This window comes from Vulpes vulpes, chromosome 2 (assembly GCF_048418805.1).
Source record: "Vulpes vulpes isolate BD-2025 chromosome 2, VulVul3, whole genome shotgun sequence".
NCBI classification, from domain to species: Eukaryota; Metazoa; Chordata; class Mammalia; order Carnivora; family Canidae; genus Vulpes; species Vulpes vulpes.
Window position 1 is genome coordinate 34588827 of NC_132781.1, and position 27674 is coordinate 34616500.

General features: G+C 37.3%; 1 protein-coding gene across 6 annotated transcripts in view; it reads left to right on the top strand.

Annotated features, from left to right (window-relative positions):
* Positions 1 to 3197: 3197 nt before the first annotated feature.
* INTS2 (integrator complex subunit 2) overlaps positions 3198 to 27674 on the top strand; it is a 52005-nt gene continuing 27528 nt past the window's right edge. The window contains exons 1-12 of one of the 6 annotated variants that reach the window (XM_025996059.2): positions 3198 to 3317; positions 4702 to 5008; positions 5872 to 6010; positions 7610 to 7712; positions 9202 to 9315; positions 14384 to 14514; positions 14758 to 14931; positions 17170 to 17396; positions 19038 to 19163; positions 24090 to 24161; positions 24239 to 24353; positions 26767 to 26835. In XM_025996059.2, coding sequence (XP_025851844.1) covers positions 3308 to 3317; positions 4702 to 5008; positions 5872 to 6010; positions 7610 to 7712; positions 9202 to 9315; positions 14384 to 14514; positions 14758 to 14931; positions 17170 to 17396; positions 19038 to 19163; positions 24090 to 24161; positions 24239 to 24353; positions 26767 to 26835 — 1587 coding nt within the window. In that variant the 5' untranslated portion in view covers positions 3198 to 3307. Of the gene's footprint in view, positions 3608 to 4701; positions 5009 to 5871; positions 6011 to 7609; positions 7713 to 9201; positions 9316 to 14383; positions 14515 to 14757; positions 14932 to 17169; positions 17397 to 19037; positions 19164 to 24089; positions 24162 to 24238; positions 24354 to 26766; positions 26836 to 27674 lie in introns of all 6 variants that reach the window. The other 5 variants (XM_025996058.2, XM_025996060.2, XM_072747617.1 and 2 more) reach the window with 5 other exon arrangements.

Consider the following 27674-nt stretch of genomic DNA (forward strand, 5'->3'; position numbering starts at 1 on the left):
CTAAACATCAGAGCTGCAAAGCCTTTATTATTATTTTTAATATTTTATTTGACGGGGAGAGAGCACAAGCTGGGGGAGCAGGAGAGGAAAAAGCAGGTTCTCCTTTGAACAGGGAACCCTATGTGAGGATCAATCCCATGACCCTAGGATCATGACCTGAGCCAAAGGCAGATGCTCAACCAACTGAGCCACCCAGGCGCCCCTGCAAAGTCTTTAAAAATTGATTTTATTATAGTTAGGGAATGAGCCTCAGAGGAGGCAGATCTAAAACTCAAAAGTTCACGAGTAAATCTTTTTTGAGTTCTATATGATTATCAAAATGATGTCACTGGCAAACATTACCGTGTAGATTTGAAAGACTTTAACTATGTGGATGAGCGGGGAGAGGTTGAAACCTAAGATGGCTTTCAGGTTTCTGGCTTGAGAAATTCTGAGTAGTGGGTGATATTCACTGGGAGAAGAATTGGAAGAGAAGGAGAAGGGGACTTGGAAGAAGGTTAAGTGTCAGCACTCATCACCTTTACCTAGGATCTTGTTTGGGCTGGGTGTGATCTGTTGTTACCTTAGATTGAGATGGATCTGCATTTTGTTTCTCCATTAATAATTACAGGATCATAAAAAGAGTTGAAAGAGATCTTAAAAATCACTTGGTCCTTTCTCCTCTCATTTACCTCTTAACCAGTCTTTGATTTCTCTCCATACTCCTGTGAAATGACTATCCAGGGAGATTAAATTATTTAACCTCTCTCAGTCTCAATTCCCCCACAATTATAAAATTGAGACTATTATCGGGACACCTGGGTGGCTCAGTGGTTGAGCATCTGCCTTTGGCTCAGGGTGTGTGATCCCACATTGGGCTCCCTGCATGGAGCCTACTTCTCCCTCTGCCTCTGTCTTTGCCTTTCCCTCTGTTTCTCATGAATAAATAAAATATATTTTTTAAAAAGGCTATTATCTACCTTAGAGAATGAAATCAGATGATATAAAATACTAGTGCCTAGCAAATGTTCAATAAATGTTAAGTATCAGCTTAAAAATGACAACACACAATTTGTAAGCTAAGAGACTATGAAATCAATTTTAGTGTGTAGTGACCAGCAATTTTTTAAAATTTTATTTTATTTTTAAAAAGATTTTTTGTTTATTTATGAGAGACACACAGAGAGGGAGAGGGAGAGAGGCAGAGACAGAGGCAGAGGAAGAAGCAGGCTCCATGCAGGGAGCTGGATGTGGGACTCAATTCCGGGTCTCCAGGATCACGCTGGGAGCGGAAGACGGCGCTAAACCACTTAGCCACCCGGGATGCCCTAAAATTTTACTTTTAAGTAATCTCTACACCCAATGTAGCGTTTGTACTTAAACCCTGAGATCAAGGGTCACTTGAGCCTTGCTCCCACTGAGCCAGCCAGGTGCCCTGTGACCAGCAATTTAAAGAAATGAAATAGAACATATAACATGTAGTGTATGTATTATTTCATAAAAATTTTATTCCATTTAAATGTGGGTATACGGGCACTGGCTAGCTCAGTGAAGCACGCAACTTTTTTTTTTTTTTTCCGAGAGAGAGAGAGAGAGAGAGAGAGAGAGAGACAGAGAGAGAGAGAGAGAGAGAGCATGAGAGCAGGGTGAGGGGCAGAGGGAGAAGCAGACTCGCGCTTACCAGGGAGCCCATGGAGGGCTCAATCCTGGGACTCCAGGATCATGACCTGAGCCAAAGGCAGATGCTCAACCGAGCCACACAAGTGCCTCAAATCATTTGACTCTTGATCTCAGGGTTGTGAGTTCAGACCCTGTTTTAGGTGTAGAGATTACTTTAAAAAAAATCTTTTTTTAAAAAAAATTTTTATTTATTTATGATAGTCACAGAGAGAGAGAGAGAGAGAGAGAGAGAGAGGGGCAGAGACACAGGCAGAGGGAGAAGCAGGCTCCATGCAGGGAGCCCGAGTGGGACTCGATCCCGGGTCTCCAGGATCACACCCCAGGCTGCAGGCGGCACTAAACCGCTGCGCCACAGGGGCTGCCCTAAAAAAAAAAAGAAAAAAAATCTTAAAAAAAAAAAAGTGGGTATACATGCATATGTGTCCTAGATCACAATGTGAAATGTATTATTGTAGGTGGAAAAAAGTTTGAGAAACACTGCAACACATGTTAGTTTTCTTCCTTTGCTGATTTTTAATGCTGAAAGCAGACTTTATTAGAAGATTATCACTGTGAAAGCCTTGGAAACTATATGGTATGAAGTTCTAGCTCTGTAAGATATTTGTTTCCAGCTTGTAGCACAGTATCTGGTAAACAGAAGGTGCTAAATGCACACTGATTGAACCAGGAACTAGAAATAAAGTGAAAATATAGAGAGATTAGTTAATCTTTTCTGGATGCTTAACACTCCATTTGAGAGGTTGTTCCAAGTTTGGACCCTTTTTCCAGAAGTGCCAAGCACTCACACTTTTGCAGGTTCCAGAGAATTCCAAAAACTCCACCCATCACTTTCTAAGGATCTATGGGCCCTAAGTGTTTGGTTTTTGTTTTTAAATTGAACTACAGATGACGCACAATGTTACATTAGTTTCTGGTGTCCCCATATAGGGATCGGGCAATTCTGTATGTTATGCTGTATGCTGCTCACCACAAGTGCAGCTACCCTCTATTATAATACCGTTGACTATAATTTCTATGTTGTGTGGGCGTTATTCATTCCGTAACTAGAAGTCTGTACCTCCCCCTCCCCCATTTTTCCCATTCCCCCAACCTTTGACCCTAAAGTACAGATCCCTGAAATTAAGGTGTTTAACTTGCCACCCTGAAGGTGTGAGAGGTCAAGAGCCTAAGCAAGCGCAGGAAGAGACTGAATTTGTATTCGCCCATACACGCCCATACATTCGCCCATACATGGGATTCTAGAACTTCGGTGCCCGGAGGGCACAGGCAGAGATGGAAAGAGGAGCACAGCCTGATTCCATTAGTGTTCCGGTCAAGGAACAGTGTAGGCTTACACTGTTAACATTTCTTTTACCTACTTGACTTCATTCAAGTGCTACAAAAATCCTGGGATAATGAAACTTCAGCCTGGAGGAGCTTAAGCGCTCCATCGAAAAGGGACACAGACGGCGGGCGCGCTTCGCAGAAGACCCTGGAAGCTCCGTTGTCAACGAGGGAGGGGATGTAGTTACGCGGGGCAACGGCGGGGAGGAAGGGGTGGGGCCGCGCACGCGCACCGTCGCCTCGACGCCGACGCCTCTGGGTTTCCTTTCGCAGCCGGCGGTCCCCTCAGTCCAGTACGGTGGCCGACGGGAGCCCTACGCTGGGGATGAATGAAGGTGCTGGGTGCAGGTTGAAACAGCCCCCCTCCGCTTTCCCCTCCCTTCAGAGCGGGTTCTGCCTTTGTGCTTGTGCTGTGTCCCCATGCAGCCTAGCGCGCGGCCGACCCCGTGGGTCCCGGCGTCTGGGTTTGCCGGTGTCTGGGTCGACTCAGGGCACAGCTCGGGGTGGCGAATCGGGGTTTTCGCCTAGGCCCAACCTCGGATCGCGCTCTGGATTTCCACGGCGTCCCACCTCTAGGGCGCGGAATCCTGGTTTGGTCCCGGGAGGTTGGAGGGTGAATCTTAAGGTATGAAGCTTCCGCCTCTCAGGCCTGAGCGCGTTCCGGGTTCCACGTCGGTCACTGGCCTTGCCTCTCTCCGCCAGAGGGACTGGTTGGTTCTCCTCACGCTGCGGGCGAGCCCTGTGAGCACGCACGGCTCTTGGCGCCTCCGCTTGCTCAGCCCGCCCCTCCGTTAAAAGGCCAGCTCCTCTTGCTTAAAAACAAAGTAACGTTTCTGCCCACGACTCTGTTAACCCACGATTTTGGCGAGTCTGTGGTTTTTTAGAGGGGATGACTTTGGCCACCCGCTCTCTGCCTTTTTTTTTTTTTTCCCCCTCCTGATGATTAGCGAAGACAGAGAAGTGCCCAAGTGGAACTCGTCTTTCTCCCATAGCTAATTGCACCTCCACAGCTGTTTTTTGTTTTTTTTTTTTCCCCAAAGGAGCACAGGGGACATTAAGATAATGTTACGGCCTCCAGAATGTTGAATCTGGCATTGCATGTGGCAAGTGAGGAGATTTAGGTTCCATTGACTTGTGGAGGGTGAGAAAGAGAAGCCTGACAGGTTTTTTTGTTTGTTTGTTTGTTTTGTTTTGTTTTGTTTTGTTTTTTTTTGCATTTGTTGGGTAGGCAGAAGAAACTAAAGACGTACAGAAGAGGGGCATTCTTAACTGTACTCCGCACTTTTATTTGCATTGTAGTGCTCAGTTGATTGATGCTGTGGAGAAAGTCTTGGACTGAGATTTAGTAGATGAGGGTTCAGCCTTGGATTTTGCCACTAGTTATCACTATATGCCTGTTACTTAATCTCTCTGGGCTTTATATTTCTCCTTTGCAAAATAAGTACTAGAACAGAAGATCTCTAGGGCTGGAGGAGATATTACTATATTCTCTTTTATCATTTTTAAAAATTAATTAATTAATTAATTAATTAATTAATATATATGTATTTTTTCTTTATCATTTTTTAGATGGGAGTAAAAACAGGGAACCTTTGTGCCAGAAACATAGCCAGCATAGGGGCCTATTAAAGATACACCACTTTTCTCAGGGTATTTAAAAAGAGGAGCATTCATACATATAGGAGTTAAACCCACTTTCTTTTTTTTTTTTTTTAATAGGATCAACAGTGATGATGGCTGAGTGTACAAATCTTCAGTTTGTCAGCCCCTTTGCTTTTGAGGCAATGCAGAAGGTGGATGTTGTTCGGTTGGCATCTCTAAGTGATCCGGAATTAAGACTTCTCCTGCCTTGCTTGGTGCGGATGGCGCTTTGTGCTCCTGCTGACCAGAGCCAAAGCTGGGCTCAGGATAAAAAACTGATCCTTCGTCTTCTCTCTGGAGTGGAAGCTGTCAACTCCATTGTTGCATTGTTGTCTGTGGACTTTCATGCTTTAGAACAGGATGCCAGCAAAGAACAGCAGCTTAGGTAATGTGTTATATAATATGTGGACTGGGATTTACTTAGATATGCCAAAGAAGAGAGAATCAAATATGTCTTGGGAACTTTTACGATTTTTTTTTTTTTTTTTTTTTTATTGGATGCACTCTCCCAGAAAAGATTGAGAATCTAAACTTTGGAGAGCATATTACGTAGTTCTTTTCTATTTATAGTTAAAATTCCAGGATCTTTTGAATTCCATATTCTAAAATGTGTAGAGGAGTTTGGCCAGATACACTGTCGTATTCATACTAAACTGATTAGGTCAATTACTCTCAGTGGGAAGTGGGTAGGGTAAGTTCCCCTAGAATAGAATAATTATTGGAATCACTCAGAAGGCTTTTTTTTTTTTTTTTTAAGATTTTTATCTATTTATTTGACAGAGAGGACAAGCAGGGAAGCAAGAGGACAAGAGGGAGAGGGAGAAGCAGACTCCCCACTGAGCAGGGAGCCAGATGCAGGACTTTATCCCAGGACACCAGGATCCTGACCTGAGCCAAAGGCAGATGCTTGACGTACTGAGCCACCCAGGCACCCCAAAGCCTTTTTAGCTTACACTGATTTCACAAAATTCTGGGCAGTTGTTCAGTTCTTCTCTGCCCATTGCGACTCTAGTAGTGAGCCATTCTTGTTCATTGAAGTGGGTGTTAACTGTTAGTTGAGTCTTTATATATAGGTTGTGAATCCCTGAAATAGGCAAACTAAATAGTGTTTCAGAAATAATACACTCATGAAATGTATGAAAAGAATTCATACATTCGTTTGTAGATTATTTCAACAAAAGATAATTTTATGTTATTTTTATGTCAGTGTTCTTATCATTGTGGTTTTACACATTTCTGCTTTATTAGGCATAAACTTGGAGGAGGCAGTGGAGAGAGCATCCTGGTATCCCAGCTTCAGCATGGATTGACATTGGAGTTTGAACACAGTGATTCACCTCGTCGATTGCGTCTTGTGCTTAGTGAACTGTTGGCAATAATGAACAAGGTGCATTTATTTTAATCACATCTCAAAATATGCATGATTTGTTGTCTACACATAGTAGAAGCAGAGATTAGAAGACGGGCAGGTTGCAGTCTCTTTTACATGTGTCTCTATTTGTTTTGAAAGTATTTTCCTTAGAAAGGCTTAAAAGAATATTAAATGCCTGCCTGAAAGATTTTCTTTCTCTAATTACTGTTTTCCCTCATTTATACCTAGTCTTCATTTTCTGTTGTAGAGATTTTTTTTCTGTATGGATTCCACACAATGGCTTCTTGATATTAGAAGAGTACATAGCTCAAGATTTCTACAAATTACCAAATTTTATATCTTTATAGGATATAATTTCCTTCATAAAATATTATAAAGCATAACTGAAAAATGCATGTGATTCCTTTAGACACTGAATGGGCATTAATTATCTCACATAACGGTGAAGAGGGAATATCAAAGCTGAGTTGGTTGGATCATTGAGTAGCCTTATTCACTAGATGACTGAATTGCTCACAATGAAGGCTATTCAACTTCACATGTCAGCAAAACGATAGATTACTGAGTTCATGGACCTCTGGGTAATTATGATTAATTGAAACTCTAAATTTGTGCATGTCAGGGGTCTACTATAAAAAGAATTAAGCTGGATTTTTGTATTAAGATGGCTTATATTATTAAGCCTAGAGTTTCAGAGGCAAAAGTTATTTACTGTTAGAATCTCAAGGTCAGTTAATTTATAATAAATAAAGTTTAGTTTTATAAACTGCGGGCCGAACAATTCTAAATTCTGTTTCCAAAGAAAATACTAGTGATGGTTGGGGGGGCGCGGTCAGTAAGTTTTAGATAGTCTTTAGGATATATTAGAAATCTTTATTTTTTTAATCTTTATTTTTAAAAATTAATTTTTAAAATTCCAGTATATATATTATAAATCTTATAAAAAATGTTTTTCTATTACAATTATTTCTTTCTACTCTTTTGCACTATACTGATAGATTTAATTTCAGTCAATATTTTTCCTATATCTTTTTCTTAATTCCTAGCTTGATTACGCTAGTGAAATAAGTGACTGTTCTCCTTAGGAGGTTTCCAATTTTTCAGTTCAGAACTCTAGCAAATGGGAAGTGTGATAAACTACTATATGAGATTTTTTAAAAAGTTAATAGGTACTTCTATTGATCTACATTTTTATATTTTGTTTTCCCTACAGTTCATTTGCATTTGAACATAATTTATAGTTATTATACTACTTCAAATTTATCATTTCTTGCTTTTTTTTTTTTTTTTTTTTTAGCTATAACTTTTGTAGGTGACATTCCTACTTCATTTGTTTGGCTTGTCTTATCTTTAATTCCAGATGTCTCCAAATATTTATATAGAAATACATTATTGACACTCATATTGCTATGTCTGAACAGTAAGTGACTATGATTAAATTGGCTCAAATATATCAAATAATGCATATTGTGCTGCAGTATATTAATTGGCATATTTAGAAACATGGTCTGTAAGCTCAATGAGTAATTATAAAAATAGTAAGGGATTTAGTATATTATCCAAAATTAATAGAGTTCATCATTTCTTTTTTATTTTTTTGTTTTCTTTTTTAAGGTGTCTGAGTCCAGTGGAGAATTTTTTTTTAAGTCATCTGAGCTATTTGAGAGTCCAGTCTATTTGGAGGAAGCTGCAGATGTACTTTGTATTTTACAAGCAGGTATTTATAATGACTGCTAAGATACATTAGAATACATACTTTCTTGTTAAATGATTCTGTGTAACTTTTTAACTTGGAATATTGTGTTATTTTATATAAATATTTTATGTATCTTATAAAAATGCACCTAATGTGCTAGTAGCAGGACAGTGATTAAGTATTGTATTATTTCCATAGTATGGCATGTTATACAGCCATCACCAAGTGAATTTGAAGGAATTTAATGATTTTTTTTTGAAAATGGTCATAACCTGTAAATGGAAAAAGCAAAGGGTAAAATGATAAGTGGAATATAATCCCAATTTTATTTAAAGATGAGATAATACCTGTGGGGGGATTAAAATATTTCAGATTATTAACTTTGAGTGATTGGATCAGAACGGTAGAGGATGCATAAAAATGCAAAGATTTTCATGAAAATCACTTTGACCAGCATTGTCTGGTGTATCAGTGGCAGTATTGCATGTTGTACTTTTTTTTTTTTTTTAAGATTTTATTTATTTATTTGAGAGCGCGAGAGAGAACATGAGAGAGATAGAAAGAACATGAGCAGGGGGTCGAGGCAGAGGGAGAGGGAAAAGCAGACTCCCCTACTAAGCAGGGAGCCTAACATGGGCTTGATCCCAGGACCCTGAGATCATGACCTGAGCTGAAGGCAGACACTTAACTGACTGAGCCACCCAGGTGCCCTGCATGTTGTACTTTCCCATGCAGTAGCCATTAGCCATACATGGTTGTAGATTACTTGAAATGTGATTAGCAAGACTGAACTATTTTAAATTTTATTTAATTTGAATTAATTTTAATATATTCACTTATTCAAAGATTTTATTTATTTAATTGATGGGGGGGGGGGGGGTGGGGAGGGACATAGAGTGCACCAGCAGGGGGAGCAGCAGAGAGAAAGGGAGAACTGGCCCTTTGCTGACCCTGGGATTATGACCTGAGCTGAAGGACAGATCCTTAACCAACTGAGCCACCCAGGAACCCTCATTTATTTATTTTTTTAAAAGATTTTATTTTTAAGTTATCTTTGTACCCAGTGTGGGGCCCGAATTTACAACCCTGATATCAAGAGTTGCATGCTCTATCGAGATTAATTTAAATTTAAATAGCTACATGTAGATGGTGGCTATTCCAACTGGACAGTTCAGCTCTAGACTATGAAAAGAAAGTACTTAATTGGTTTTGTTTTGTTTTTTTTTAAGGATTTTATTTATTTATTCATGAGAGACACAGAGAGTTACAGAGAGGCAGAGACGCAGGCAGTGGGAGAAGCAGGCTTCATGCAGGGAGCCTGATGTGGGACTCGATCCAGGATCTCCAGGATCACACCCTGGGCCAAAAAGGTGGCGCTACACTGCTCAGCCACCCAGGCTGTCCCCCTTAATTGCTTTCAAATGACATCTGTAAAATTTCAAAAAATGCTTGTATATAATATAATGAAATATCACTCTTTAGTAGTAACATTGATTTTGTTTTCTTATAGAGCTCCCTTCCCTGCTTCCTATAGTGGATGTAGCTGAAGCTTTGCTACATGTTAGAAATGGTGCTTGGTTCTTATGTCTCTTGGTGGCCAATGTTCCTGATAGTTTTAATGAAGGTAAATATAATTTTAAAATAGGGTATTGAAGTGATTTGCTTGGGCAGATGCAGGACCTGCTTTTTTGAGCTAAGAAGAAATATTTATTTATTTTTTATTTATTTATTTTTTTAAAAATTTTTATTTATTTATGATAGTCACAGAGAGAGAGAGAGAGAGAGAGAGAGAGAGAGAGAGAGGGGGGCAGAGACACAGGCAGAGGGAGAAGCAGGCCCCATGCACCGGGAGCCCGATGTGGGATTCGATCCCAGGTCTCCAGGATCGCGCCCTGGGCCAAAGGCAGGCGCCAAACCGCTGCGCCACCCAGGGATCCCAGAAGAAATATTTATGTGCTTTCATTTGAGATTTTATCTTTGGAAAGTTTATTAGTGAGTATTCATTGTAGATATATTGAGTTGAGATTTCTAAATTGTTTTGAGATTACAAATTTATGTACAGTGAGTGTGCAAAAAAGTAATTTTTTTTGCCATTCATCATCAGTGCTATAATAGGACAGTAAAAAAAACAACAACAACTACAAGCTATAATCCTGTGCTCATGGAGCAAGGAGAAGAAGACATACATCTGTGAAATAGAGTGCAGGACAAGATATATATAATCAGAAATAGCAGCAATCAAACCCTTTGTGTTTTAGACTTATTGCCATCAGTTGGCAGAAAAGTCGAAATTGAGAAAAATCAACTGAAATTTTCACCTCTATTTCAAACTACTACTGATTGAAGATTATTGTTTGGGTCTGTGTGATATAAAAAATAAAAACATTTATTGAACAAAGTTGTGAATTGGGAGCTGAAGAGGAAAAAGCACTGGATCTGGTAGTCATGATTTTTAATTTTGTCACTTGCTTTTCGGGTAATCTTCATCAAGATACTATTCTATAAAATGAGGTATTAATAATATTTCCCATACATTTCTTTTTTTTTAAATTTTCTTCCCATACTTTTCTGAGAGGCTTACTGAATATCATAACATGTAAAAGTCTTTCTGACAACTGTGCCATTGCTCATTTTCTGTCTCCATGTTCCTGAGAGAAGAGTGGTGACGTCTCCAAACAGAATTGTGGCTTTGTCTATTTCTCCTTTCATTTTGTCAGTTTTTACTTCATTAATTTTGAAGCTCTGATTGGGTCCATGTACATTTAGGATTGTTATATCTTATGATGAGTTGAGCTTTTTTCTTTTTCATTATGATATGTCCTTCTTTGTACCTGGGTAATATACCTTCTTTTGAAGTCTACTTTATTAGCAGAGCCATAGCAGCTTACAATTAGTCTTTGCATGGTGTGTATCCGTCTTTTTGAAAAATCTGTATCTTTCAGTAGGTTTCTTGTAGACAAATGTAGTTGAATCTTTTTTTTTTTTTTAATTTACAGTCTCTGCGTTTTTTTTTTTTTTTTAAAGATTTTATTTATTCATGAGAGACACAGAGAGAAGGCAGAGACATAGGCAGAGGGAGAAGCAGGCTCCCTGCAGGGAGCCCGATGTGGGACTCGATCCCACAACTCCGAGATCATGCCCTGAGCTGAAGGCAGATATCCAACCGCTGAGCCACCCAAGCATCTCAACAGTCTCTGCTTTTTTTTTTTTTTTTAATATTTTATTTATTTATTTATTCTTGAGAGAGAGGGAGAGGCAGAGACACAGGCAGAAGCAGGCCCCATGTAGGGAGCCCAATGTGGGACTCTATCCCGGGTCCCTGGGTCACACCCTGGGCCGAAGGCAGGTCCTAAACCGCTGAGCCACCCGGGCTGCCCAGTCTCTGCTTTTTAATTGGAGTGTTTAGACCATTTACATAGGCCATTTAATGTGATTATTGTCGTTGTTAGATTTAAGTGTATCGGGATCCCTGGGTGGCGCAGCGGTTTAGCGCCTGCCTTTGGCCCAGGGCGCAATCCTGGAGACCCGGGATCGAATCCCACGTCGGGCTCCCAGTGCATGGAGCCTGCTTCTCCCTCTGCCGATGTCTCTGCCTCTCTCTCTCTCTGTGTGACTATCATAAATAAATAAAAGTTAACAAACAAAAAAAAAAGATTTAAGTGTATCATCTTACTATTTGTTTTCTATTTGTTTCCTTTTTCCTCTTTTCCTTTCTTCATTTGGATTAAAATTTTTAGGATTCCATTTTATCTCCACTACTGTCATATTAGCTATATGTCTTTGCTTAATTTTTTTCTTTGTATTTTTAGTTTTTCATTATTGTTGTTGGGTTTAAAGTATGCATCTTTGGGGCGCCTGGGTGGTTCAGTCAGTTAAGTGTAAGACTTTGTTTTATTTTATTTATTTTATTTATTTTTTAAGTGTAAGACTTTATGTATTTATTTATTTATTTTTTTTTAGTATAAGACTTTAAAAAAAAAGATTATTTGAGAGAGTGAGAGTGCACAAGAAAACGTAAGTGAGTGTGATTTGGGGGAGGAGCAGAGGAAGAGGGACAAGCAGACTTTGAGCTGAGCTTTGAGCCCAGGCAGGGCTTGATTCTACAATGCAGAGATCATGACCTGACCTGAAATCAAGAGCCAGTCACTTGACTTAGCCACCCATTGCCCCAAGCTTCCAGCTCTTGATGTCAGCTCAGGTCTTGATCTCAGGGTTGTGAGTTCAAGCCTTGTGTTGGGTTCCACGCTGGGTGTGGACCCTACTTAAGAAAAAATAAATGAACTGGGGGGTGCCTGGGTGGCTCAGTCGTTGAGCATCTGCTTTCAGCTCAGATTGTGATCCTGGGGTCCTGGGATCAAGTTCAGCATCAGACTCTTTGCAGGGAGCCTGCTTCTCCCTCTGCCTGTGTCTCTGCCTCTTTCTCTGTGTTTGCCATGAATAAATAAATAAAATCTTAAATAAAAAAGTAAAAATAAATAAAAATATATAAAGTATGCATCTTTAGCTTATGACAGTCTACTTTTAATGATTTTATATCTCTTCACATATAATGTAATATACTCATATTTCCCCCTCCTGTCATTTGTGCTACTGTTGTCACAGATTTTACTTCAACATGTGTTATAAGACTCACAATACGTTGTTACTACTTTTGCTTTTACCATTAATTTTATTTTAGAGCAAGAGCATGGGGGCGGGAGAGGGAGAATCCTAAAGTGGCTCCATGCTCAATGAGGAACCCGATCTGGGCTTGATCTCAGACTCTGAGATCATGACCTGAGCTGAAATCAGGTCTGACACTTCACAGACTGAGCCTCCCAGGTGCCCCACTTCATTCCTTTTTGTAGCTCCACATTTCCCCTTTAGCTTGAAGGGGAAAACTAACTTACTTACTTACTTTCTTTCTTTCTTTCTTTCTTTCTTTCTTTCTCGTTCTTTCTTTCTCTTTCTTTCTTTCTTTCTTTCTTTCTTTCTTTCTTTCTTTCTCTCTTTAGGAAGTAAAGTAAGGAGTTAGGAAAGTAAGGAGTTAGTAAGTAAAGTTAGGAAAACTAACTTACTTACTTTCTTTCTCTTTCTTTCTCTTTCTTTCTTTCTTTCTTTCTTTCTTTCTTTCTTTCTTTCTTTTTCTTTCTTCTTTCTTCTTTCTTTTTTCCTTCCTCCCTTCCTCCCTTCCTCCCTTCCTCCTTCCTTCTCCTTCCTTCCTTCCTTCCTTCCTTCCTTCCTTCCTTCCTTCCTTCCTTTTTAGTGAATGATGGCCCCTCATCCTATGGAAGGATGAGCTCAATCTTTTAAAAAATTTTGTTTAAGATTTTATTTATTCATGAGAGACAGAGAGGCAGATACACTGGCAGAGGGAGAAGCAGGCTCCCCAAGGGGAGCCCAGTGCAGGACTCGATCTCAGGACCCTAGGATCATAACCCAAGCCAAAGGCAGACCACTGAACCACCCAGGCATTCCCTTTTTTAAAAATTAAAAAAAAAAAAAAACATTTAAAATTAAACATTTTTTGTTATAATTTTAAAAATTTATTTATTTGAGAGAGAGAGCACGCACGCACGAGAGAGAGAGCATGAGTGGAGTGAGGAGCAGAGGGACAAACAGACTCCTCACAGAGGAGGGTACCTGTTGTGGGGCTTGGTCCCAGGATTCGGAATCATGACCTGAGCTGAAGGCAGACGCTTAACCTTCTGAGCCACCCAAGCATCCCTTGAAGAACTTTCTTTAACACGTCTTACAGTTTAGGTTTACTGGCAACACACTTTTCCAGCTTTTTAAATTTATCTTATTTATTTTTATTTTTTAAAAGATTTTATTTTTAGGGGATCCTTGGGTGGCTCAGTGGTTTAGTGTCTGCCTTCGGCCCAGGGTATGATCCTGGAGACCCGGGATCGAGTCCCACATCCAGCTCCCTGCATGAAGCCTGCTTCTCCCACTGCCTGTGTCTCTGTTTCTCTTTCTCTCTGTGTCTCTCATGAATAAATACATAAAATCTTAAAAAAAAATTTTTTTTAAGTAATCTCTACCCACAATGTGGGGCTTGAACTTAACCCGGAAATCAGGAGTCACATGCTCTACAGACTGAGTAAGGTGCCCCTTTCCAGCTTTTTTTAATTTGAAAAAACAAAACAAAACCCTGATTTTCTCTTCATTCTCGAAAGATACTTTTCACTGGGTATAAAGTTTTAGGTTAACATTTTCTTTTAGCTCTTTGAAGATGTCATTCTGTTGTCTGTGGTAGTTTTAGTTTCTGTTCCTCTGTATATAATGTTTTTTTATTTTTTTCCTCTCTGGCTACTTTATTTTTTCTTTCTGGCTACTTTTAAGATTTTCTCTTTTCCAGGGTCTTGATATGATTTTGTTTGTGTTTATCCTGCTTGAGTTTCTGTGTTTATAATTTTCATCAAAGTTGAGAAAATTTCTTAACATATATTTTTGTCTTCCATTTTCTTTTTCTTTCTGAGACCTTAATTATATTTGACTATGTGATATTATTGCTCTATAGGTCACTGTTCATTTTTTAAGTCTCTTTTCACTCTTTTTTAAAATTTTGACCAGCGTTCTGTTACTGGGTTTTCAAATTCTCTAATTGCTTTCTTCTGTAATGTCTATTCCACATTAATTCAAAGGCTGAGGAAATTGTTGCTAACATCTTACTCGAAAGCTTAAAGTAATAGTGGCTGTTAAATGTTCAGTTTGCAGGGGCCTGATAAAAAATGGAGAACGACAAGATGAAGAAAGTCTTGGAGGAAGGCGCAGGACAGATGCCCTACGCTTCTTATGTAAAATGAATCCTTCTCAGGCCCTCAAAGTTCGAGGGATGGTGGTAGGACATCTTATTATTTTTATGAGACAAAAGCCTTTGTATTATCAAAAACTTTCCCAGGATGATTTTAGAATTTTGTAGAGATTTGGAATTACAATTATATTCGATGTATTAGTACCTTCTTCTCTGGGTTTTTATGTTTTGGGATATGTCTTTTTCTAAACTTTAGAAACTTTAAAACATCTAAACTCTGAAGTGGCCTGATATGATACTGAGTTCAGTTTGTTTTCTTTGCTGTGTTAGGTGGAAGAATGTCACTTGCCAGGCCTTGGAGTGGCTTTGACATTGGATCATACTAAAAATGAAGCTAGTGAAGATGGAGTGAGTGACCTGGTTTGTTTTGTTAGTGGGTTGCTTCTTGGAACAAACGCGAAAGTCCGGACTTGGTTTGGAACTTTTATCCGAAATGGACAGCAGGTATGGGATTAAAAATCTTATAGGTTAAGAATCAGGATATTTTGGCAACTAGTAAAAGACGAAGAAACACTTTTAGAATGATGTCATTAGACCAGTGGTTCTCACACTTTTAGTCTCAGGAACTCCTGGCATTTTAAATTATGGAGAGTACCAAATAACTTTTGTTTATGTACTTTTATCTGTTGCTATTTACCATATTAGAAATGAAAACTGAAAACTTTGAAATATTTACTTAATTCAGTTAAAAATAATAACCATATTAAATGTGAACACATTTTTAATGAAAAATAACCAAGTTTTCCAAAAATTTAGTGAGAAGAGTGGTACTGTTCTACAGTTTTACAAATCTCTTTAATGTCTGGCTTAATAGAACCTTTGGAAAACGACATTGTACACTTGTGAGAAAAGAGTAGAAATGGTCAGTAATGTTCAATGAATTGTTTTTGACCTTTGGACCCTTTGAAAGAGTTTTGGGAATCTCTAGGGTTTTGGGTTAGACTCCTGAGAACTGCTGTAGTAGGTAATCAAAATATGTTATTATAGTCTGTAATTTTAGTATATATATAGTGGTAAAATATAGATGACATGAAATTTATTGTTTTAATCCTTTTTTTAGTGTCTAGTTCAGTGGCATTCACAATATTTTGCAACCATCATCACTATTCACTTTCAGAACTTTTTTCATCATTTCAAACAGAAACTCTATACCCATTAAACAATAACTCCCCATTCCTCCTTCCTTCCAGCCCCTGGTAGCTTCTTTCTGCTTTCTGTCTCTATGAATTTGAATGTTGTAGGTACCTCATGTAAGTGGAATCACATAGTATTTTCTCTTTTTGAGTTTGGTGTGTTTTACTTAGCATAATGTTTTCAAAATCCATGCACCTTGTAGCATATATCAGGATTTCTTTTTCAATGTTGAATAATAGTCTACTCTATGTATATACCACATTTTATTTGTTCATTCACCCATTGATGAATATTATATTTTGGAACAGTGTTTAAGTGCAAAATACTTTACTTTTTCAAAAAATATTTCCTGATAACTCTGTGACTAGAGCTCCAATGAAGGACCCTATGCAGACTGATTTTTATCTTGTTGAAGTGAATTAGAGTAACGTGGGTACTGCCTAGTCCTCCAGGCGATTTTGTATGCTACTGGCTCCTCATGTATTCTGTATCCAAATTCTGCTTATTTCTGGCCCATTTGAGAACTAATTTTAAACTTTGCTTTCTAAGGGTGTTCACATTTATTATATACCTTCTATATGTCTGGCACTGTGTGAGGCACTTTGGTATGCTCATTTTGTTTGTAATTATCCTCTGTGGGCAGTACATTTCTCTTCTTTGAGCCTAATGCTTTTAAAGCAGGTTTATCATATTTTACTTAGAAACATCCTAAAAATAACATTTGCCTAATTCTTTACAGTTTAGAACTGCTTTCTTTCTTTTTTTTTTTTTTTTATGATTTTATTTATATGAGACACAGAGAGAGAGAGGCAGAGACACAGGCAGAGGGAGAAGCAGGCTGCTCCCTGCAGGGAGCCCAATGCAGGACTTGATCTGCCTTGGGCCAAAGGCAGACATTCAACTGCTGAGTCACCCAAGTGTTCTTAGTACTGCTTTCATATGTATTACCTTTGTTCATTCATCTATTTAACAGATATTAAATGCTTGCTATATGTCAGGCTACAGGGGTAGGCTCTGCCAAGTAATAGATGACTAAGACGCTATCCCTTCCTGAAGCACTATGAGGGTGATAGACTTGTAAACTCCTAATTACAATAGCTTTCGAAATTATATATTATTAATAAAATAATTACTTCCTTGTCATTAAAGAAATTGGGGTTCAGAGAGGTAAGTGTACATAATCAATGGCAAAGCTATTGTTTAAACCCAAGATATTCTATCTCCAACATCTGAGTAATTTGTGCTATGTCACAGATAACTCCATTAGTTATTATGTATTTGAAAATACCATTTAAATGGTATTTTACAACTTGAATTATCATTAATTTAGTACTTTCTGTATAGCCAATCCAGTTTTTAAGGTGAGTAGAGTATTCCTCAAAGGGGTCAGTGAATTTTGATTTTGCTCGTTGGAGTTGCAGTTATGACAGCCTTTTCAAATGGGATCAGTTTCAAATGTTTAACAGAGGAGTTTGATTTGAACATTCTTTTGACTTAATAAGTACTCTATGCTTTCTTCCTTCCTTCTGTGGTCCATATTTTTTACAGAGAAAAAGAGAGACCAGTAGTTCTGTCCTTTGGCAAATGAGAAGGCAGCTTCTTCTGGAGTTGATGGGCATTCTTCCCACAGTAAGAAGTACTCGCATTGTGGAAGAAGCTGATGTGGAGATGGAGCCCAATGTGTCTGTGTATTCGGGGCTGAAAGAAGAGCATGTTGTGAAAGCCAGTGCACTCTTACGTCTGTACTGTGCTTTGATGGGGATCGCTGGACTCAAGTATTCAATAATTTGATATTTTACCTTTTTTATCATTTTACTTTCTTGTTTCTAATCCCAAGAAAGTGAGCCAAAGGCCTCTTATTCTGAGGATTTGGGTTTTCTACTAGGTTTAGGCAGTGGGCTGGCCTATATCAGGAATGAAGTCCTAAGGCAAAAACATTCCTGGGTTGGATGTATCCATCTATTTTTGCCGGATTGTAAATATAATCATGTGTATATGGGAGGGCCAGAGCAGTTAAAGAAAACCTGTGACTTTACCGCAGCTTGACATGACTCTAGTGAATGATCTGTGAATGATACTTTACCTAGCCCTCACAGCTAGTTCAAGTAAATCTCTCCTGTTTCCTTTTGCAACTGAGATCACAGATTATTTAAAATTGCTATGTTGTAATTATTAAGCATAAGGTTTCTTGTTCAGTCACTGCACTACATCCTTTTGAATAATGTCCTCAACTGTTGTACATACAGTCCTCACTTTGCATGTCTCTGATAAGTATGAATTTCACTAACCACGACTTTAGTGTTGGCTAAGTTAAATAAGACCACTCTCTCAACAACTAATGTATTAGTTACCATGATACATTAGTCAAATGGCTGTATAAGGTACAAACTTTGCCAGAGCTCTTCAAACCACTAGTCACTATGTAGATAACATGCACATCATGATCAGTGACTAATCCTATCATTTCTTTTAAAGTTGTTGGTGACTGTTTACTGCCCATCTATTAGTTGGTGAACAAACAGGAAAGTGTGTAGTTATATGGTAGCCTTGTCTCAGTGATAAACCCATATGTCATTTGACAAACATAATTGAAAGAAGGAATTGGCCACAAGAAATGAATGTGTAGCAAAGAAAAAGTGGTAATACTGGAAGTGGCATTTGAACCAATCATAAATGGAACAGCTGATCATGACAATGTTGACACTGCTGCCATTTGAGAAACCCTAGATATGTAGCTGATGAACGTAGTGAAGGTGCCCTTGTCAACATGAATGAAGAAAGTCATTGTGGAAAAAAAACGAAGTCCCAGAGGACGTGATGCTGACAAAAATCTCCACATTAAAGGAATCTCAGATCCAAACTTAGAAAGAGATATGATGGTTCATCAAGGCTTAAGAAAGGGATTCACTCCACTTTATAAGATATAAAGGAGAAGAAGGCAAGGGCTTTTCAAACTATTTCTTGCAAAATTTTTTTACAAAGAAAATAGTTTAATTCCCAATGTTTGTAGTATTTTCAGTTATATAAATATTTGCTATTTTTTTCACTTATGCATTATGACTGACAAAGTTTTTAATGTTCTGACAGATTTTCAAGGTCACAAACAGTTAACTTTCCCCATTGATTATTATTATGATCCTGATGCAGAGTTTTGGCTTGCATGGTTATTTTTATGGTCCCACACTACTGTGCCAAGTGAGGATTGCTTGTGTTTGTGTTTGAGAAAAAGCACTGGTTGTAAGCTCCGCAGTTTTGCTTTTAATGACTTAAGATTTTAAAGATTTTATAAATAGAAAGGTATCATCAGAAAGCTCAGAATTTATTTCAGAAAAATTAAACTCTTGAGATGTCCTTTTTTCTTCTTTCTTCTCTCAACATAAGAAAAATAAAGCCTAATAATATATCCGTTTTTTTAGACCAACTGAGGAAGAAGCTGAGCAGTTGCTGCAGTTGATGACAAGTCGTCCTCCTGCTACCCCAGCTGGGGTTCGCTTTGTTTCACTCTCCTTTTGTATGCTGCTGGCCTTTTCTACACTTGTCAGGTATCTTACTACATCGATTGTGCTGTTTTCCGAAGGTCTGCTTTTGTTTATTTATTAAAATGCTTGTATAGCATTAATTGGGAGCTTACTAAAAAAAATGGTCTAGGTATGGACAGTGGTATTATCTTTTAGTAAATTGTGTCAGTAGCATCTACCGTACGGCAGTCCCTATTCCCTTCCTTCCTATTTCCCTTTCCCTCAAGGCAACTTCTTTCAACTTCTTTAAGTTCTTATAGCTGATTCTTTTGTTTTTTTACTTCCACATCTTTAAATAACGTTTGTGTTTGCTATATTTTTAATTTTTTAATTTTAGGAGTAATTGATTTCCTACATGAAAGGTGAGGAATTAGTTCTCTTTTTTTCTCTTCCCTCTCCCAGCATATCTACATATCCTTCTCATCTTCCCATTCTCCCAGAACAGTTCTATTGCAATTTTGCTTTGACAAATATGTAGTTGTTCATATTATATTATTGGAGGCTCAGCCATATAGTAGATGATAACTTTTCTTCTGCAGAACTTGTTTTTTACCTTAATAATTATCTGGCATTTTGTTTATTTTTCATTGGCTCTTTGTTCTGTGCACTTAACATTAATGCAACCTCAAACTCTGCCATTCTGAACCTTCTCTCAAGATGTTCATACTTCTTATTCTGTCAGTTTCATTGTCTTGAGGAAGTCTCTTCTGACTCTCTGAACTCATTACCTCTCTAATGAGTTTTTCAGCTCTCATCCTGAAATTGCTCTTCACTCTTGTTTTTAGGACTTGCTTCATATCTCCTTTGTTGGATCTCCTGCTTGCTACATCTTATATCTCCTTTTTTCTTTTTTCTTTCTTTTTTTTTTAAGATTTTATTTTTTAATAAGTATACCCAGTGTGGGGCTTGAACCTACGATCCCAAGATCAAGAGTTGCATGCTCTACTGATTGAGCCAACCAGGCACCCCAACATAGTTTTTTTTTTTTAAATTGCTTTCTTATTTTGCTTCTTTAGTTTGAGTATGTGGGAGATCAGTTATTTTCAGACTGGGTATTTCTGAAAATGTCTTTATTCTACTTTGACACTTGATTGATAGTTTCATAGGGTTTATCATTTAAAGTTGGAAATAATATCCTTTGAGAATTTTGAAAGTCTTGCTGCATTGTCTTCTTACTTCTGGTGTTGCTATTGAGAAGTCTGATGACATTCTGATTTTTGGTTTTTTGTGTAGCCTAGGTTTTTAAAACTATGCAGACAGGATTAACTTTTTGTCCCTAGGATTTTGAAAATTTTGGATGATATGCCTGTTTTTATCTATTGTCCTAGGTATTCAGTAAACCCTTTTAACCTGGGAACTCTTCAGTTCTAGGAAATTTTCTTAAACTAATATGTTGGTAATGTTCCATATAGGACTTTTTCCTGTCCAAAACCTTCTTTTATTTGGATATTGGACTTCCTAAAATGATTATCTTATTTTCATATCCTTTCCTGTTTTCTATATATTTGTCTTGTTCTACTTTTAAAAAAAACCAAACAGCCTAGTTGAGAGACTATTTACATACCATAAAACCATAAAACTTGCCCATTTTAAAGTGTACAATGCAATAGTTTTAAGTATATTTACAAAGTTGTACAACCATTACCACAATTTAATTTTAGAACATTTTATCACTCTGAAAAGATACTGCTCATTGTATCTTCAAGGATTTGTTCTGAGCTTCCAATTCTCTGTCATTTTGACATCTAAGAGCTCTTTTTTGTTTTCTGGATATTTCTTCCGTACGGTAGCTGTTGCTTCATAGTGTGGCATGATCTCTCTGAAATTAATCATAATGATTTTTTTTTAAGATTTTATTTATTTATTCTTAATTATAAATTAAGATTTTAATTTATTTATTCATGAGAGAGAGAGGCAGAGAGAGAGGCAACAGGGACAGGGGAAGCAGGCTCCATACGAGGAGCCTGATATGGGGCTTGATCCCGGAACTTCAGGATCATGCCCTGAGCCAAAAGCAGACGCTCAACTACTGAGCCACCCAGGCATCCCAATCATAATGATTGAAGAGGTTTTATTAGTACTGTTGGTTTTCTCTAAGTTTTTTTTTTTACTTTTTTTTTGGGGGGGGTCTCTATTTTTTAAGTCAGAAACTTTTCACAGGGTTTTGATCATTCTTAATTGTTTATATTTAAGAGTAGGAGGGGTGCCTGGGTGGCTCAGTCAGTTTAATGTCCAGCTCTTGATTTCAGCTGAGGTCATGATCTCAGGATCATGAGATCAATCTCCACATTAGGTTCTGTGCTCATTGGGGAGTCTGCTTTAGATTCTTTTCCTCTGCCCTCCCTCCCCCCTTCTCTCTCTAATAAATAAATCTTTAAAAAAAAAAAAAGAGTAAGAAACTAACAAGCAGATTAAAGCTTTTAATGCATAGGTGGCTCTTTGGGAAGCTCTTGGGCTTACCAGATTCTTAAAGGAGACTCTTGCCTTATGTTGAGGATAAAGACCTGATAAGAAAACCCATAAGCAAAATTTAAAAAGTAGGGGTTAAAGGTTAGGAGATCTAAACCTATAGTATAATTATTCACATAATTCTACTTTTAGAATGGTGTCCCAGATAGCCCTGGTTGTTCCTCAGTTCAGAGACTCCCTCTTTCGCCATGTCCAGAACACAAATCTCCAGTCTTCTCTCTGCTGGGGCATGGGGAACCATCTACTTGTGTAGAATGGAGGAGGTGATTTGGAGGTCTACTACTTATATAGACTGCTGACCTTTTTAACTTCATCTGTCTTCACTCTTCATCCCACAACTGCCTGGAGCTCTCAGTTCCTGAGCTCTTTGGCAATTCTGTGGTATTAAGTGGATTGGCTTTTCCCTCCTGCCAGTTTAGTATTCTGCTTTCTTGGATCTACTAAATTATTTACCACTCTTCTATATGTGTTGTCAATTCCAGTATTTTGTGTTGTCCCTCAGCATCATCTTATGCATTTATGCCTTTTAGGAAAATCCTTTTAATGTAGTTTGGAGTTTCAGGAGGGTGTGAAATCAGGTAATAAAATGAAGTGCTTTCTTTTCTCTTTACCTAAAGTAATTGCTAAATATTATCTCTAATCTTCATCACTTCTGGAAGGTGGGTATTTCTATCTGTATTTTTCGATAGGAGAGCTAAAGTTTTTTTTTTTTTTTTTTAAAGACACATTTATTCAGTGTCATGATCAGACTATTACATTTAGCAATCAACAGCATGGGTGCAAAAAAAAAAAAATCTACATTAAAACCCTTTGTTGGAATGCTTTACACTTTCCACAGAACAGAAACTAAAATAACCTGTTATACAATTAGTCACAAATACAGTCCTCGAGTTTTTTGCCCATACACATGAGTATTGTCTTAAACATGTCTTCTTTGTAGCAGCTAGGCCCTGCCACCACTGTGCTTGGCTGAGTTCACAAATCTGTTGTAACCTGTAGCTTCCCTGTCACTTCTCTGGCTCTCCTCTCCTGCTAAGCTTTGTTTCCTGGCAGTAATTAAAACCTTCTGCCACTGCCATAGCTGCTGCTGCTGGAACTGCCATAGCCACCTTGTTTTCGTGGTTTGGCAAAGTATTGGCCTCCACCACCATAGGGGCCAGAGCTTCTGCCTCCAAAATTTCCTCCTTTCATGGGTCCAAAATTTGAGGATTGATTGTTGTAATTGCCAAAATCGTTATAGCTTCCGCCACCTCCAAAGTTGCTTCCACTACCACTGCCATAGCCGCTTCCGCCTCCTCCGTTTTTATAGCTGTCATAACTGCCACTCCTGTCATAGCCACTCCCCTGGTTTCCATAACCCTGTCCACCACTTCCATAGCCTCTGCTTCTTCCAGGATAACCAGGGCCGCAGGAGAGCTAAAGTTTAGAAGGATCACTTAAATTTCTTGTTTGAGATCACATTACCAGTGATAGGATTCCTGCTGAGCTCTGCCATGCTCTAAAGGCTGTTATCTTTCTACCATTTAATGCTTTTATTAGTGAAATGGTTTAAGTATAGTTCAGAATGACCTTTCAAATTCTCTTAGCTTGGGATAGCAGGCTTTTCAGTTGCTTTTTTTATCCATTTACTTTGCAATGAAGTAGAAAATCAAAATTATTTTCATAAGTCAAAGTTGACTTGTACCTTTCAATGGAAATCTAGGCATTCCCTTTAAAAATGTTTTGGTATGTTTTTATAATAATTTTTTATGTCTGATGAGCCCATGGCTCATTTTTCTTTTTCTTTGAATAGTGATCACTTATTTCTCTATAATTTTGAATTCTACTCAAAGTGTTTCTGTAAATTAAATTTTATTTTCCTTGTTACAGCCCTACTACTCAGTTTGTGACTTTTTGATGACTATTTTAAACACTGGATTTTTTTCTGAATGAAATATTAGCCATTCAAGGATGCCTGGGTGGCTCAGTGGTTGAGTGCCTGCCTTCAGCTCAGGGCGAGATCCTGGAGTTCTGGGATCGAGTCCCACATTGGGCTCCCTGCCTGCATAAAGTCTGCTTCTCCCTCTGCCTATGTCTTTGCCTCTCTCTCTCTGTCTCTCATGAATAAATAAATAAAATATTTTTTTAAAGAAATATTAACCATTCATACAGTTCTTCTACTATTTTATCCCAAAAAGTCTTGACTTTTCTAAAAAAAGGAGAAGTTCACTCTCTCCAACTTGCAAATGCAATAATTAAGCCTTTGAGAGGGTTTGACTATTCACATTCATAAAAAAAAGCAAAGGCCCTTATTCTTCATCTTTGGAACTACTTCATATTTCAATGACAGTTAATGGCCATTTCAACAAGCAGTTAATTTGAATTGATACTTCAGAATAGAGAAGGAAAAAATAATTTCTGCTAAAAATAATTCCAGAATGTTTTCTCATTCTCTGCCTGTAAATCTGATTCAAACCAGTGACTTTTTCATATTTTCTGTAGTACACCTGAACAGGAGCAGCTAATGGTAGTGTGGCTAAGTTGGATGATAAAAGAAGAAGCTTATTTTGAAAGGTAAGATGACTTCATTTGTTGCAGTTAGTGTTTCTTATTGTCTTTGGAAATTTACATTTTCTTTTTTGTTTCAACAGTACTTCTGGCGTGTCTGCTTCTTTTGGGGAGATGTTGTTATTGGTTGCTATGTACTTTCACAGCAATCAACTTAGTGCTATCATTGACTTGGTCTGTTCCACTTTGGGGATGAAGGTAATTTTCTTTTATCTTTTCTCTAAGGAAAGTATTTCTAAACTGGGTGGTTTTTTGTAGTATATAGTATATTTTGTTTCCATTTTGAAGTAATTTCAGTTTAATAGTTTGAAATTAATCTGGAGCTCTTAGAAAAAAATACATATTATGAAAACATTTATTTGCCAGAATAAAAGATGTTCAAGATAGAAAGTTGGGAAAACTCAAAATATAGAAAACTTAAACACAAAAGAAAGGAAGAATATAATTTCATTGTTCAAGTTATCAAGTATACTACTGTTAACACTCTTGTGTCTGTTCTTTCTTTATATTGATATATGTATTTTGTGATTTAAAGAACTTCTATGTAATATTTCCTCACATCAGTAAATGTTGTAATACAATATCATTTTCATTGACTGTAACATAGTACATCTTATGTACCAATCATGACTTTCTAATGGATCCTTTCTTATTTGCCATGTAGATTTGCTAATTTCTGGATAGGGCTTAGATGGTTATCCTTATTTATGTAAATACAACATAGATGCTCAAATATGTTTATCTTTAAACAGTTTTTTTTTTTTTTTTTTTTTTAAGTAATCTCTACACCCAACATGGGCCTTGCACTCAGGATCCTGAGATCAAGTGTTGCATGCTTTACCAACTGAGCCAGCCAGGTGCCCCCTTTTTTGGGATGCCCGGGTGGCTCGGTGGTTGAGTATCTGCCTTTGGCTGAGGGCGTGATCCCAGGGTCCTGGGATCGAGTACTGCATCAGGCTCTTCACAGGGAGCCTGCTTCTCCTTCTGCCTATGTCTCTGCTCTCTCTGTGTCTCCCATGAATAAATAAAGTCTTTTTAAAAAAGTATTTGGATTATCTCCGTAGGAAAAAGTTCTAGAAGGCAGTCACTAAGCAAAAGAATATGATGATGTTAAGATGTTTAATGAGTACTGCCAGATTACCTTTAAGAAAGATTATACCAGTTTAACTGTTCTTATCAGTGAATGAGAGTACCAATTAACTGGACTCTTACCATCAGTGGGCATACCATTCTTTTTAATCTTTATAACTTTGATTGATGAAAGATGGTCTCTCACTTAGTTTTCATTTCATCGTTTACTAGTGAAACTGTAGTTTTAATTATTTTTTTTAATTCATAGGGTTTTTGTTTTTTTTTTCTTTGTAGTTTAAAAATCTGTGTGTTTTGGCTGGTTCATTTCTTTTGTGAAGAGGTTTATCAATGTCCTGATTTTCCTATAGGGATTTTTATTTATTTATCCTTTCACTGATTCAGAATTCATATATAAATGATATGCCATTATGCCTTATGTATCATATTTCATTGATTTCAAGACACATATTTTATCCGATATTGAAATGGGGCTTTATTTTACAGTTAGGTGATTTGTAATGTAATATGGTAGTAATCCCTCTCCCCACTTTTTTTCTTGAAAAGTTACTATTAAATCAGCATATCTTATTTTCCTTAGTGTCTTTAACAGTGGAGAAGTACAGTATGTTGCAATTGATTCTTCTCAGTCCTTTTTGGCCATGTGAAACTTATTTTTTTTGGTGTGTGTACTATATTTAGTATTTATTTTATGGTTCCTACTTTGATGTTACTCTTAGAAATACTATCTTAAAAAAAAGGCAGGGAGGGCACCTGGCTGGCTTAGTTGGTAGAACATGTGACTCTTGGTTTCAGGGTTGAGTTTGAGCCCCATGCTGGACATAGAGATTAGTTAAAAAAAGAAAAAATGTAAAAAAAAAAATGTTTTAAATGAAAAAAAATTCTCTTTTCTCAGATTTAAAGAAACAGTTACCTATGTTTTCTTACAGTGTCTTTGTGGCTTCGTGTTTCATATTTAAATTTTTAGTACACTTAGAGTTCATTTTGGGTATGGTATCATGTGTGCAGAGATATATATATATATATATATATTTATTTATTCCCCTGGAAGATAGCTGTTTTATATATATATATATATTTATTTATTCCCCTGGAAGATAGCTGTTTTACCTTCATTGATGAATAATCCACTTCTTCCCACTGACTTGAAAAGTTGATAGTAATATTTACTAAGTACTTTTGTATGTCTGAGGAAAAACACACTTTAATGTAGGGTTTGAGGAGCTATTTTTTTTTAAAGATTTTATTTATTTATTAGAGAGCATAAGAGAGAGAGAGCATGAGAGGGGGGAAGCGTAGAGGAGGAGGGAGAAGCAGACTCCTCACTGAGCAGGGAGCCCAATGTTGGACTCCATCCTAGGACACTTAACCAACTGAGACATCCTGGTGCCTGAAGCCACTTTTAAAATAGAGTATTTGAACATTAATTTTACATATCATAGTCATTTTAGATAATACATTTATCAGAGAAAAGCACTTCATATATTTTTACATGCTATTAGAATTTTTTTGGTTGTTTTAGATTGTAATTAAGCCAAGTTCCTTGAGCAGGATGAAGACTATCTTCACACAGGAAATTTTTACTGAGCAGGTACTTCTTTTAACTTTATTTTTAGGTACTTCTGTAACTTTCTTTTATAACTTTTTTTGGGGAAAACTTGTATATCAGTTTAAAAGGATACTGTGGTCTTTTTCTGTTTCTTTGTAGTTTTTAGTGATGGTTTATTTAATCTTTAAAACTCTGTAAAGAACAATCCCTTTTAAAGTTTGCTTTTAAAGCTACTGACTACATACAAAAGCATGTTTTAGATTTATATATTTTGGAGATGTTGAGTAAGTGCTGAAGAATATGGTCTTCAGTATTAATGGTAGGTATCTCACATGGGGTAATCATTTGGTTTGTCAGAGAAAAATAAAAAGAGACCTGTTTAAACTTTTAGGCTGTAATGTTCATTTCTAACTAAATTATAAACTAGAATCTAAATTCTTTATTCTTTTAAAAAATTTTTTTTTTAATTAGGCTGGGTGTGGAGCCTAAACTGGGGCTTGAACTCATGACCCTGAGCTGAGATTGAAGAGTCGGATACTTAACCGACTGAGCCAACCAGGCGCCCCTTAATTCTTTATTCTTGTATTTATGTGTTCTTATTTGGCCGCAGTACTTTTGTCCATGGGTTAAGCCTATGGATATTTTAGTTTTTCAGCAAAAGATACAACTCTGAAATTTAAAATTAATTCCCAGTTTAATTTGTCAATTTAAACTTCAGATTACAAAAAACATACGTCTGAAAAAATGAGATATTTGAAAATGCTCATGAAGGCATAATTTTTGCTTCTTTTACAATAATATTTTCATCCCTATACCAACTTTCCTTTTTCTCTCAGTATATATACACTCCCGCATAACAGACACAAATAATACGTAGGAAA